The 14,031-nt window shown below is 50.8% G+C and overlaps 2 protein-coding genes across 18 annotated transcripts in view; both read right to left on the reverse strand.

Moving 5' to 3' along the window:
- The window catches only part of HTT (huntingtin), a 123,361-nt gene extending 120,192 nt beyond the window's left edge, over positions 1-3,169 (reverse strand). For 3 of the 5 annotated variants that reach the window (XM_074351387.1, XM_074351381.1, XM_074351373.1), the window contains exon 1: positions 2,732-3,169. In XM_074351387.1, the coding sequence (XP_074207488.1) occupies positions 2,732-2,997 (266 nt within the window). In that variant the 5' untranslated portion in view covers positions 2,998-3,169. The remainder of the gene's footprint in view (positions 1-2,731) is intronic. The other 2 variants (XM_074351395.1, XM_074351403.1) reach the window with 2 other exon arrangements.
- A 10,523-nt stretch (positions 3,170-13,692) lies between these two features.
- Positions 13,693-14,031, reverse strand: part of GRK4 (G protein-coupled receptor kinase 4) — a 47,435-nt gene continuing 47,096 nt past the window's right edge. For all 13 annotated transcript variants that reach the window (XM_074351581.1, XM_074351593.1, XM_074351599.1 and 10 more), the window contains one exon: positions 13,693-13,843. In XM_074351581.1, coding sequence (XP_074207682.1) covers positions 13,793-13,843 — 51 coding nt within the window. In that variant the 3' untranslated portion in view covers positions 13,693-13,792. The remainder of the gene's footprint in view (positions 13,844-14,031) is intronic.

A 14,031-nucleotide genomic window follows, 5' to 3' on the forward strand; every position in this document is an offset into this window, starting at 1 on the left:
ACCTGTTCCCCTGCCTGGGACTCCCCTCCTCCATACGCCTTTTCAGCCACCCTGACTCTCTACTGGCAGGTACTCAAAAGCCACCATCTCAGTGCACCTGCCCTGGGCCTTCCTTATCCAAAACGCCAGCAGCTTATTAACCCTAACATTCCCTAGTCCCCGTCCCTGCTTTGCAGTTCCTCCTCCATTTGTCACTGTCTAACACACCGTATATTTACTTATCCACCCTGTTTATGGTCCACGTTCCTCAGTAAAACATCATTTCATAGCCCTGCATCTATTAGGATAGGGGCTGGCACACACATTAGATGTTCAGCAAATATTTACTGATGAATAAATAAAGCCAGGGAAAAACTAGGTGGGAGTCTGAAGGAGAAAGAGAAAGTGCTCAATGCCAATGTCACCTGCCTCACAATTACAGTTAGGACCCTCCCAAGCTCTGGCACCCCCTGCACACCAGCCTGGCTGAGACTGCAGCCACTCCCACCCAAAACCCCTGCCTGCCACATGCTGAGCAGAGAGTGGTACTCAGATCCTTCAACTGAAGTTCACGTGTGGCTGGTGACACTACAGTTCCACAGAGAGCAAGGGCCATAAAAACAGAACAGTTGCTTTTAACTGCTTTTGGCCAATCTTACTGTGAGGGATGGATTTTTCAGCTGAAGCATCTGAACAGAAATGCCAAGATCCAAATGTGTAACCACTGAGTTTGTTACTCAAAATTAACGAATATCTGCTTTTTCAACAGCAAAGTACATAAAAATATGATATTTATGCACTTTATTTAAAATAACTATAATTAAGCCCAAAGCAGTTGATTTCAGAGCATGCTAAGAAAACTTCAAAGTTATTATTCTGAAGTACTTTTGTTTTTAAAAAATTTAATATCTATCTTCATGTATACACAGGTTGTATCTGGTAGGGTGCATGAGGAGGAAGTGTCACAGTGCTTGCCTCTGGGAATGGAGGTAGGTACTCAAGAGCAGGGAGTGGGACGGAGACAATTTAATCACCTCTTCGTAATTTTGGAATTTGTACCAAGCTAATGTATTATTTGTGCAAAAATAATAATTTAGATTTCAAAAGCAAGTCAATCATACATTTCCTTCAAATAAAGTAATGAAACAAAATCTATCTACTTTGTCAAGCCGGCTTTAGAAGGAACCCTCTTTATATCCATATTTTGAAGAGGATAAGCAAATTCAGTTTCTGTCAAATCAGCATAAGAAAGAGCAGACACGTTTTTAGACTGACCAGGTGTCTGAACAAGCAGACAGGGACAGCAGTAAGCCCTTCCCTCCTGCTCAGAGCCCTGCACAGCGCTTCCCACGTTTACACAAGATCCACACAATATGTGACCTTCCGTGACCTCTACCTCCTGAAGAAGCACTACCCGGTAAGTCTGGAATGGGTTATTTAAAAATACACATTTTTCTCTAAGTATCCAGATTTTTCACCTTTTAGAAGACAAAACTTCTAAATTTTGTTCCAACAGATAAGACATCACTCCCCAAATACTCATTTTCTAATTAAACTCTCAGGACACAGCAAGGATCATATCAGAAACAGAGAGAAGAAAACATGACTAAAAGTGACTCAGTCTTAACAGAGTGAGCTTCTTAAAGGGACTGCGCCTTGAAAACTGTCCTCACTAAATGCCGTGCTGGACAAATGCAGATCAGAACTAAAAAGCCCGAGGCCAGAAAGGCCGAACTGCAGCAGCACACCCTAAACTCTGCTGAACACTCAGCACACAAGACTTCAGGGGAAAGTCCTGGGGCCTGTTAGGAGGTGCTACTAATGGTCTCTCTTTTCCTGTTTCAAAAATTTTCCCTGGCACAAACAACAGAGACCTCTAGCTTCCAAACAGTACCGGGACGCGAGCAACAGGAGCCGTCTCCGGGGTCCGCAGACACCCGTGTTCTGGCAAGCCGGACTACAACACTCGTGCAACGCACAGCATTCGCCCCCGGCAATTAACCTCTCCCTCGGCAATACGTCATTTTATTTCCAACTGCAGACAGGTAATAAACTCCAGTCAACTCTTTCTAATAGTTAAGGCAATTTTATTATTTCTCTCTTGTGAATAATAACCCTCTAAATGGTTCACTACTAACTTGGCAACCACAACTCATTCAAGTGCCTGCAAGACCAACTTGAACTGGGACAGGCGGGTCTCTTCCTGACGCTTTAATTCCTGTAGCCACCACTGCGATTCCCGAGCTGAAGGAAGTGCCTTGAGACTGGGCACACAGCCCCGAGTCAGAGGCGGTTTAAAGGGGCCCTCGGTGCAAGACTGTCCATTGGCCCGCGTCCCCGCGCGCCCCCGCCTCCCAGCCCCGACGTCCCGAGGCATGATGTCATCACTCCCCGCATCGCCGCGGCTCCATTCCGGGCTCCCGCGCAGGTCCCGCGCCCCCAGCCCTCCTCCCTCCCGGACAAAGAGGAGGGGGACGGGGAGGGGCCCAGAGGAAGCCAAACGGGACGCGGCCTCGGCTCTGCCGAGTCCTGCTCACAACACAGCCGCGTTCCTTCCCTAACTTCGCAGCCGAGAAAGCACAGGCCTGGGGCCCGGACAGCCTCGGTGCCTTCGGGGGAGGCCGAGGGAGGGACGGGGACCCGCGCAGGGCCGGGGAGGGGCTCGGGGACCGCGGGCGGCCCTGTCGCCGCGCGGTCGGGGTCCGCAGGGACGCGGTCGCCGGGTGGGGACCGGCAGCGGGCCAGCACTCACGGTCGGTGCAGCGGCTCCTCGGCCACGGCCGGGCCGGGCGGCGGCGGCGGGGGCGGCGGCTGCGGCTGAGGCGGCGGCTGCGCCGGCGGTGCTGGCTGAGGGGGCTGAGGCGGCGGCGGCGGCTGTGGCTGCGGCTGCGGCTGCGGCGGCTGCAGCTGTTGCTGCTGCTGCTGCTGCTGCTGCTGCTGCTGCTGCTGCTGCTGCTGCTGCTGTTGGAAGGACTTGAGGGACTCGAAGGCCTTCATCAGCTTTTCCAGGGTCGCCATGGCGGCCTCCCGCCCCGCGGGGACAGCCCCCGGAGTCGCCTGGCCGGCTGGCGGCTCCGCTCAGCAGCGCCGCAATGAATGGAGGTCTGGGCCGCAGGCTGGAGCGGAACCCAGGCACACGGCCATCTTGGGCCCGTCCCGGCAGCCCCCGCGGCCCTGCGTCCCGCGATGCTCCGCCGGCGGGACGCGGGGCCTGGCCGCGAGATTGACAGCCAGAGGCAGCGGCCTCCGCCAATGGCCAGCCGAGGCGCCGTCCGGCTCACCACCCCTCCGCCCCCGCGCCCGCCCCCTGGGCTTCTGGAGCCGCCGGGGCTGCTGGAACCACCGCGCCCCTCCCGGCGAGGGCGTACGACGCGGGGGTGGGGAGAGAGGGCGGTGTGGGGGCGTGGCACGGCGAAGAGGGCGGGGCGACTTGGGCTTGAGGGTCTGGCGGGCCCCGGAAGCACCTCTCGGCGCGGGGCGCCCTCGGCTGACGCCTAGCTGATGGCAGGGAGGACGGCCCTGGGCTAGGAGCCCAAGACCCCCGCGAGGCGCTTGCCCACCCCCGACGCGGGCGGAGGGCGGGCTCACCGGACAACCCGCCGGGGAGGGAGGGGGAAGTGAGTTCGCCCCGCGCGGAGCCGGAGGACCCTCAGGGCGGAAGCCCAGGTGCGGAGAGGAGAGGGGCCCTGGGGGGCGAGTCTACTGCCGGACGAGGAGCGGAGGGGATTGGGGGAGGCCCTGGGGAAGGCGCCGGCGGTGAGAAGTTGCGTGGTCAGTGCCTGCTCCCGGGGAGGCTGGGCTGGTGCAGCGAGAAGCGGCTTTGACCTCGGAGACGCCCCCCCTCCCCAGGAATGACTAGCCGGCCCAAGGTTGTCCCCTCTAGGGGTGGTCCCGGGCTCCAGAGCCTCAGCACCTGCAGGGGAGGTAGTTGGTGGTGAGCGGCAGAGGAGCAGCTGCACCTCCTGCCGGGCAGGGAGTTGGTGGCCCTCTGAGAAGAGAAACATGCAGTATGTACCATCCAGAGCCCACTCAAGGCAGCGCCCCATTCTGGGCCACAAGCTACATCAGCTAATTTCAGAGCCTGTTGTCCCAAAGCAGACAAGTAAACGGAAGGAAGCATCAGCACAGGAAGCCTTGTCCCCAAGGGGACAGCAGTAGGTTCCCCCTTCAGAGGGAGGACCTCAGAGAAACATGCTGTCAGCCTTGAGGTCCCGGTTCCCTGATGTCAGCAGAGGCCCTTGTCCACAGGCCAGCCCTCATGTGGGACAGGCCACAAGGGCCCAGCTCCAGGCTGCAGGTACTGGAGTAGTAGTAGACTCCAGTACCTGATAAGTCAGTAGACTTCCCAGATGGCCCGTGACCCCCTCCTGCTGTTCAACACCTGTATGGTCTCCTCCCCTTGAGTGTGGATGTCACTGGTGGAAGTAAAATTTATCTTTTAAAGCAGGACACGGAAATGTAAACATAAAACTTTCTGTCATTTGGGTCTCCTCCATCCCTCCCTAATGAGGCGTCACGTTGCGTGGGAGTACCCGCTCCACCAGAAGGGTCAACTTCTTTTCCTTCTTCTGCCGCTGGTGATGTGACTTCCTGAAAGGTTGTCATTCTGTCCCAAGTCTGTAGGGGGTCGTAATGACCGACTTCTCTCTTTGCACATGTATCTTTGGTGAACTTTATGTAAAATGTCAGTATGTCATTTTTATGTACGATCCTTTGTCTCAAAAATGTTTGTGATTGTGCCTTGGACTTCTAACAGGTGGAACAGTTTTCAGAGCTTCTGAGAGCCTGTCTCTGGGGTTATAATCCTCAGTTTGGCTTGAATAAAATTCTCTTTTTGCTTCTTAACTTGATTGTTAATTGAATTTTCATTGACACTCCTAAGCATTTGAGTAGACAAAGGTGGCACCCTGGGACTAAGTTAGAAGAGACTGGGCCTTCTGTCCTGCTGGCTTTCTGCACCCGCTTGCTTTGCATGCTTCTTTGAAGCTGGCGGCCCTGTTGGAGAGGCCCACGTGGCTGACAGTCAGTGAGAAACAGAGACTTTCAGGCCAACAGCCCTGGGAGAACTGAAACCCACCAATATCACATGAGCTTGACACCCTCCCAGTGGAGCTTCAGGGGAGAGGCAGCTGGTACTTGAACGCAGGCTTTCGAGAGACCAGGAAGTGAAGGACCTGATTAAGCTGTGCCAGATCCCTGATCCCCAACAACTGTGAGATCCCGTGGGTGGTTAGGCTGTGACGCGATTGGTTACACAGCAACGGGTAAGTGTGTCAGTTCGCCGGGGCCACCGTAACCAAGTGTCACAGACTGCGAGGCTCAGACAGCAGGGACTTACCTTCTCGCAGTCCTGGAGACTGGAAGTCCGAGAGCAAGGTGTGGACAGACTGGTTCCCTCTGAGGCCTCACTCCTTGGCTTCTAGAAGGCCATCTTCTCCTGTGTCCTCATATGGTCTTCTGTGGATGTCTGTGTCCTAATTATCTTCTAAGGTCATATTGGATTAGGGCCCACCCTCCTGACCTCATTTTATCTTAATTACATCATTAAAGACCCTCTCTCCAAATACAGTCATGTTCCGAGGTGCTAGGGGTTAGGACTCAACATACGAATTTTCAGGGGACACAACTCCGCCCATGACATTAAGTAGTACAGTTGTCTCCTAATAGCCACTCTGACGTTGTCCAATAATGGGACCTCAGCTTTTATCTGCACACTTTTCCACTTGGTTAAAATACTGCATTTCCCTCCTTCCTTTTAGCTGGCTGTAACAATATGACTAAATAAGTCCTGGCTGACGAGATGTAAGCAGAAGTGATGTGTGTTAGTTGTACAAAGTCTCCTTAAAGGGAAGGACTATACCTGTCTCCCTGCTGCCTGGAATGGGGATATACTGGCTGGCACTTGGGCAGTCATTTTGGATCATGAGGATGAAAGCCACGCCCCAGGATGATGGGGCTGCCGTTCTCACCTGGCCAGCCCACCTCTGGTCTTCTCACAGATGAAAATCTATGAGAGAGAAGTATAATTCCATTTTGTTTGAGCCACTTTTACTTTGGATTATTCTGCTTACATGCTCCTCAACCAAACTCTAACCAGTTCAGAGAGCATGAGTCGTTGAGACCCTATGTGGCCACAACAGATCAGGCTGCTAGGGCTGTGGCAGGACGAAAGTCATCTGCCTGGAGATTACTATAATCCTGACAGGAGATGTTGTAACAAAGCCTAAGTGAAAGGGACTGTCAAGAAGGCAGATTTTTTAAGTTAAGAGAAAAGTTTGGCATAGTCCTAGAGTCATCAAACATCACACAGCTAGGAAAGCAATTTGATCTTTTGTCTCCAAAGCCTTAAAACAGACGTAGTCCCCGAACAGCAAATATACTCCCGGTAATTTACCCTCAGAAAACAATCATCTATGTGTCAGGATGGTCATTCATACAGCAGCATACATGCTGGACAGGAGACTGGCTAAATGAACCATGGTATATCCACATGCAGTTTTTCAAATCCTGTTTTAGAAGAGCATTCATGGCACAGAAAAAGTGTGCAACGCATTAGTAGGTTACACTGCTCTGTAGCATGATTCCCCCCTCTTTTGAGAGAAAAATGACACATAGAAAGAGATCTGATCATCAAGTCTATAGCAGTGACTCTTGGGCAGGGCAGTTACAGGAATTTTATATCTTAATCTGTGTGCTTCTCTGTGGTTTTCAAATCTTCAGCAACGAACTTGTACTATTCAGGGGGAAAAAAATGTAACAAGTTTGGGTGGAGAAATGAAACATCAAAGTCTAGCAGCACGCTTGGGACTGATTCTGCCCAGGAAAAGAGGGAGGCACTTAAAGCGGTCCCCACCCCCACCCCCACAAATGCGGTGCTCTCCCGCTGGGGGGCTGGCACCCGCCCTGAACCCCAAGCCGGGTGGGAGTTCGCGGGGGCTGCGGCCCTGGGCCGGGAAAAGGAAACATGAGCACAAGGAGCAAGATGAATGGGCTGGCAGCTCCTGAGGGCACTCTGGTGGGCCCCTCGCTGGTCCCCAGAGGGCTCCTCCCACGTACTTTAATTCTGCACAAATACACACACACAGTGCAAAAGACACAGACGCAGTAACTTGTTTTGAACAGTCAGCTTCTGTTTAGGTTGACTCCATATGTACTATTCTTACTACTCTTCACTCATTCCTGCATCTCTGCTCTTCCTTCCATCAAGGGTCATTTTCTTCCACCCAGAAAACACTCTTTCGAATTTCTCTTAGAGTGGATCTTCCATTACTGAAATCTCTGTTTCAGTTTATCTGAAAATGTCTTTATTTCACCTTCATTCTTAATGGACTTTCGGTTGGGTGTAGAATCCACGTTGGCAGGTTATTTTCAGTCAGCAGATTAAAGCTTTGGACATCACAGTCTTGTGCTTTCCATACTTGCTGTGGAGAAGTCAGTTGTTGACTTAACGGTTGCCCCTTTGAAGGTAAGTATCTTTTTCTCTCTGGCTGTTGTTAAGATTCTTCCCTCTGCCTTTGGCTCTCTGTAGTTTCCCGTGCTGTGTCTGGGTGTGTAAGGACAGACAAGCGCTTGTCACAGGACGCCCCTGGGGCCTGTTGAGCCATCTGGCCGTCAGCTGCTCAGCGGGAAAGGATGGCCAAGGCCAGTTCAGGAAGCTCAGGATGCAAGTTCCGCTGGTGCAAGATGTCTGGGAACAGAATGCTCTTTTCTCCAGCAAGGCCATTCCACACAGCCTGAAACCTGCCATGGCTGCACAGTTGGCCAAGAGCTCCCTGTTCCCTTCCCATTTCCCTATAAATCCGCAGACTGACTGGGGGCAAGGTCGCTCTCCCGGGGCACTACCTGCGGTGCGGCCGTCTGGGCCTGTAGCTCCCACAGCTCCCACGGGGTGCTGCTTCTGATGAACTTCTGCCTCTGAGTTCCCCCACTGGCTCCAGTTTATACCTGCGCCACGTGCTGTTTATGGTGTTTGTCAACTATCCTGGCTTGGTTTAACAGTAGGGTTTCTTTTAATCTGCTTGGCATTAGTTGGGTTCTGAATGTGTGGATTGATGGCTTTCATGTTTTGGAAACTTCTTAGTCGTTGTCTCAAAATACTGCTTCCGTCCCGTTTCCTTCCCTCTCCCTGGTGCTCTCACCGTGTTCTGTTTTCTTTCTTTCTTCCTCTCATTGCTTCGTTCTGGGTAGTTTCATCTGACTTACCATATTACTTCTCTTTCTAGCTGCTTCTGTTCTGTTGTTAGACTCTGACTGTTGACCATCCAGTTCTGGACTTCTGTAGTTTCCAGTACTGGAATTTATATCTAACGCTTTCTAAAGTCTGCTATGTCACTTGTCATAGTTCGTTTTCCTGCTGAAGTGTTCCAGCCCGCACGTCCTCCCCTTGAGCCCAGCAAGCATAGCTGTTTGCTCCCAATCTCGCGTATCTTCATTACCTCCGAGGGGAGGGAGTGCTCTGCGTGCTTGCGGTTTCCACTGGTTCTCAATTCACGAGCCTCATCTCGAGTGCTTGTTTATCTTTAATTACATGCCGGGCATTGCATTTGAAAATTATTATAGAAGTAATTTAAAGCTTAAGGTATTTTCTTCCTCCAGGCAAGACTTTTGTTTGCAATGCTTGGGCCACCCATTTTAGAGAGCTGGTTTATTTCTAAGCCAGCCTTATTCTTGGGTGGGCTGAACCCCAAAGTGCAGTGTGAACTGGCTGGGACCCTAATCCTGGCATGTCCCGGGCGTGATTTTTCCCCCCAGCCCCAAGCTTAGCTCAGCCTCTCAGCTGTCTCAGGGCCCCCCGAGCCCCCCAAAGCAGGAGCAGCCCCAGTGTTTGGCTCATTTCTCCAGGTTCCCACCCTCTGCCGGCTTTCAGCCCTGAAACTTGCTGACTCTCTTGATGTTCCTATTTGTCTAGCCTTGTTATTTATTTTCATCAAGGGGGTAGATCTACGTTCTCTGGCCCATCCCTGCTGTGCAGGGAAGTTCCTCCCATAAATACTAAGTACGATGCTCTTGAGAGCAGTCACCTTCTTTTATTCCTGATCTTAACATGAATGCCTCCAGGGTAAACCCTCATCAGGCAAAGATGCTGCCTTCCTGGCTGATAAATGTATTTTATCCATGCTGTAGAAGTATAGATTGATTTACAGTTTGCCCTTGGACAACGCGGTTTGAACTGCACAGGTCCACTTACATGTGGATTTTTTTCCAATACCGCAGTACTACACAATACGTGGTTGGGTGAACCCACGGATGCGGAACCATGGATACGGGGAGCCAACCTCCATATTTGCACACGGGCATGTGCCAATTTTCAACTGTGTGGACCTCAAACCCTGTGTTGTTCAAGGGTCAACTGTATTTTATTGTTTATATATAAAAAAAAGAGTTGAATTTGGTCAAATGCCTTTATGAAAATGATCTTTTATTTTTCCTTTGGACTTTTTAATGTGATTTATTATGTAACTGGATTTCCTGATATTGAAACATTCATGCATTATTAAAATAAACCCATTATTTTGATGTAGTATTTTTTAATGTGTGGTTGGATTCTGTTTGATAGTATTTTATTAAAGGCTTTTGCATTAACGTTCATAGAAGAGACTGGTATACAGTTTTCACATAAGGTCTTGGTAAGATTTTGGTGTCAATTTATACCTGTTTTATAAAAAAGGGTTGAGAAGTTTTCTTCTTTTTCTATGCTCTGGAACACTTAAATCCCATGTGAAATTATCTCTCCCCCCGAAGTTGGCTCACATTCCCTGTCAAATCATCTGAGCCTGGTGCTGTTGTGAAGGGTAGCTCTTTGGCAACTTTCTCTCTTCTCTTGAAGTCAGTCTGTCTAGATTTTCTAGGCCACCTGTGGCTGACTTTGGTAAATTATGTTTTCCTAGAAGTGCACTTCATCCAGGTTTTATGTCTCTTTTCAGAAAGCCGTGCCAAGCACTGTGTGTCTTTAATGATTTCTCCGAGATCTTCGCCCCTTGTCATCTTTTGGTGTATTTGTATTTTCCCCCTTTACCTCCTTAATTGGGTTAGATATTGATGATTGATTGATTGAATGACTGACTGACTGATTTTTAAGAACAAATGTCTATTATTTGAGCTATGATTTTTCTCTTTCATAGCCACGAGTTTCTATTTTGTCCCAATACTTTCTTTCTTCTGCTTTTCTTAAATGCTTTTTTCAATCTTTTTGAGTTAGAGGCTCAATGCCTTTATTTTCCGGCACTCATTGCGTTTTCTCCTTGGGCCCTACTTAGCTGATCCCATACACCAGAAATACAGGTCTTCTTCTTTTTGTTTTCTAGAAGCTCTGCAGTTTTCCATCATACGTCCTCCTTGGCCCAAGAGGACTTCAGTAGAGGCTGTTAAATTTCCCGGTGCCAAGGCCTCTTTGGTTTCTGCTTTTGTTACTGATTTTTAGGTCCTCTGCGTTTGTAATCAAATACTCGACTGTATTTACATCTTTTCAGAATTTGTATTAGGGTTTTCTTTGTGACGTAATATACGATCCCTTTTCATGACTGTTCCACAGGTGCTGGAAAGAAGGCGCATTCTCTATCACCAGTGTAGAACGTACAGTCTATAAATGTATCATCTACCCGTCTGTCCGTTCACATGCACACACGTTCCTAAGTTGCGCCTCACTGTGCCCTTTAGGGCTGATCTATCTGGGACTGAGAGCTGGATTAACCCCTCAGCTCTGCTTTGGGAAAGTGATGGCTGCTAACTGGTGCAAAGTTATTTCTGACCACTTCATCTCGTTTAAGAACTGTATCTTCAACATTACAAAGCGCCCTTTCTGCTTGGCCTGGACTCTTCCTTGCCTGACACTGATTGTGACTGCTGCTTTATTTTTGTTTGCATTTTCCTGATACACATTCTCAGTGGTAAATTTTAACCTTCCTCACTCTCTGTTTAAGAGTGTCTCTTGGAAACAGCTCAGAATTGGGTTTTGCCCTGTGCCCTGATCTGAAAACCCTTCCCTTCCGTTGGTGAGTTGAGACCACTCGCTCTGTTGTACAATGTGTACAGGCCTCCTTGTACTGAATTATTTCACATTATGACCACATATATGCAACCCCCCAGCTGCAGCCCACTTCCTTGCCATGATGCATTTTGACATCTCTCAAGGGAAAAGGGGAGACCTGTATCCAGTCAGTTGGAGTCGAGCTGGTCAGTAATCGGGCAGCTGTACCAAATGAACGGCCAGCGTTCGTGGGTAGGGGCTCCCTGAGGGTGTCCTGGAGTCCTGTCCTTACCCCTGTCTTCAACAGCTTTCAAGGCAACATTCATAATGAGCGAGAAGACACAAGGATCCCATTTTTACGTGACAGATGCTTTTTGCATGATGGGCTCCCCATCCCGACGCCTCCTCAACCACACAGCTGTACCCACAACAGCACAGAGCCCCCCTCTCCCTGTGCCTGCTCTCCCAGAGGGTCGCGGGACCTCCACCGGCAGCTCCTGCACAAGGCCGGGGCCTGCCTTCCTCACACAGTAGGGGTGCAGCACGGATCTGGTGGTGACTTAGTTTGGAGCTCTGTCGTGCTGACTGCTGTCTGCTCTGTCCCCAGGTGTGGCCACCTTCTCTTGTACAACGTTATAACTTTCAAATCGAATTGTCCCATGATTTCAGGTTTTTTTTTAAAACAGCTCTCTTGAAGTATGACATACAAAAAACTGCGCACATTTAACGAATGTATACAATTTGATGAGTTTGGGCAGATGCAACACCTGTGGAACCATCGCCACAGCCAAGATAACAAACACACATTCATCTCTAAAAGCTGCTTTGGGTCTCTCTGGGTTTTGTTTATTTCTTTTGTTGTTGTCAAGATGGTTTCAGTTCCACTGCCAGTGTCCTCATTACTTTTTCAGAAGGAAACAAGGTTTACATTATCAACCCATGCTAGACCTGTGAATGGGAAATAAAATATCAATATAATAAAAATGAAGCACTTTTCCTTTTGGTTAGCTTCTACCCTTAAGTTTTTACTTTAAATACAGGCTAGTATTTAAACTGGTTCAGTTAAATTCATACACCACCTATGGGCTCTTAAACTGTGTGCGGGTGCAGGGAGTAGTGTAAATAGCACACTCACAGCCCGGCGGATGAGGCTGTGCTAGAATGCATGCTGCTCCCACACCCAGATCGCAGCACAAACCTGCCCACCCCTTCTGCATCCATGCGTCCCGCCTGCCTGAGCCACTGTTGGCTCCTGACTGGCTCCCTACTTCCTGCCACCTCAACTCCATTCTCCTTGCAGCACACTGGGTGCACTCCTGTATGTACAAAAAGCTAAAAAAAAATAGTCCAGTGACTGCCCAGTATACCTTCCTCTAGACTCGGCAGCTCCTAACACCTCATCACACTTGCTTCTCTGCATGTAGACGCCGCCCCCGTCGTTTGGAAGCAGGCTGGAGACCCCACCACGCTCCACCCCTCGATACTGCAGCAGGTGTCTCCAGACCGAGAGCCACAGTGCCACTTACACCTAGCCGGCCAGCGCCGCCTAAAATCCAGCCCCGAGTCAGACACCCGAGTGACCCAAATGCGTTCTCTAAGCTTTGCAAACAAGGATAGGTTGCGTCTCGTGGCCTGCACCTGGTGGCTGTGTCTTTTTAACGTGCAGCCCCCTGTGTGGTTGTCGTTGCTGCCAGTGGTTTTTAAATGGCCCTGACTTCCTTTTTTTTCAGTGGCGGTGCTGGGGATTGAGCCCAAGGCCTTATGGTGCCAGGCATGCGCTCTACCCCTGAAATGTACTCTCCCCCCGACCCTGACCTTCTGAGGAGCCCAGGCCAGTGCCTGTGGAGCACCCTCACTGTGGGCTTGATTGCCTCCTCAGGGTATAATTCAGCTTGTTCCTGTACCCCTTGTATTTTCTGTAACCTGGAAGGTAGGTGTGGGGCTGCGGGGCCACCGGCCACACGTGGCTGCTGAGCACCTGAGATGTAATGAGTCTGAACTGAGCTGTGCTGTGAATACACACCAGATTTCAAACATGGAGTACAAAACAGAGAGGGTAAAATGTCTTATTATGCTTATGCTGATTACATGTAAAAATAACGTGGGGTTATATGGGGTTAAAGAAAGAATTATCAAAAGCAGTTTCTTTTTACTCTAAAACAAATTACACACATGATGTGTATGTGTTATTGGGCAGCTCTGGCCCAGACTAGATTCTGTCAGACCCTTTAGGTAGAAAGCTTGTGCTGGCGTCAGGCTGCCCTCTGTCTATGGGGCCGCTGTTGTAGAAGCCCTTCCCACACACTCCAGAGTGAGGGTAAGGAGCCCCGCCAGCCCGGCCCTGACCTCAGGGTCCTGGAAACACCCTCCTTCCACAGGTGGACAGGAGGACCAGGAGACGCGCTGCAGTCAGGCAGAATCTTGGTAAGAGGGCGGGGAGCTACCAACAGGAATGTTACTGGGCCAACACCTTCTAACCCAGGGCCAGTTAAAGGGACGCCGACCTGTTCCCCCCCCCCCGGAGTAGCCCAGGGGGACACCAGGGGCAAGAAGCAGGACCTCCGGACTGATGCCCCCGCCCACCCCCACCTCTCTGCAGCCGCACGTGGAGCTCCAGCCCCAGCCCAGAGGTGTCCATCCAGGGGGTTTCTGAGCGTCACAGTGGTCCTCAAACAGCCTTTCTTCCGCCTAGCTTTAGTGACAAGACAATTCAGGTATGAATGAAGAAAACTCTACAGACTCATAGGCACATTTTAAGATGTGTCGCACATGTTTATTGCAGCTCACAGATGGGATGAGACCTCGAGCATGTGTTCCCGGGTGAGGGTCCCGCTGCGCGGCGAGCGGTCACCGTTGGGCGGGCAGCTCCTCCTCGCTGGGGTCCGTGCTGATGCAGCCCTGCAACACAGGCCAGAGGCTGGTCAATCCCTTCCTAACACAGCCGGCTTAGCTTGCCTTAGGGGTCCACGAAGACGCCAGGGGAGCTGACTTCACCTCGTGCAGGACGCTGGGCTTGTGCACGGAGGAACAGGAGGGCGCGCCCTGCTCCCCACACACCCCCGCCCGGCGGGCCCCCCTGAGCGGAG

This window comes from Camelus bactrianus, chromosome 2, assembly GCF_048773025.1.
Source record: "Camelus bactrianus isolate YW-2024 breed Bactrian camel chromosome 2, ASM4877302v1, whole genome shotgun sequence".
Taxonomy (NCBI): Eukaryota; Metazoa; Chordata; class Mammalia; order Artiodactyla; family Camelidae; genus Camelus; species Camelus bactrianus.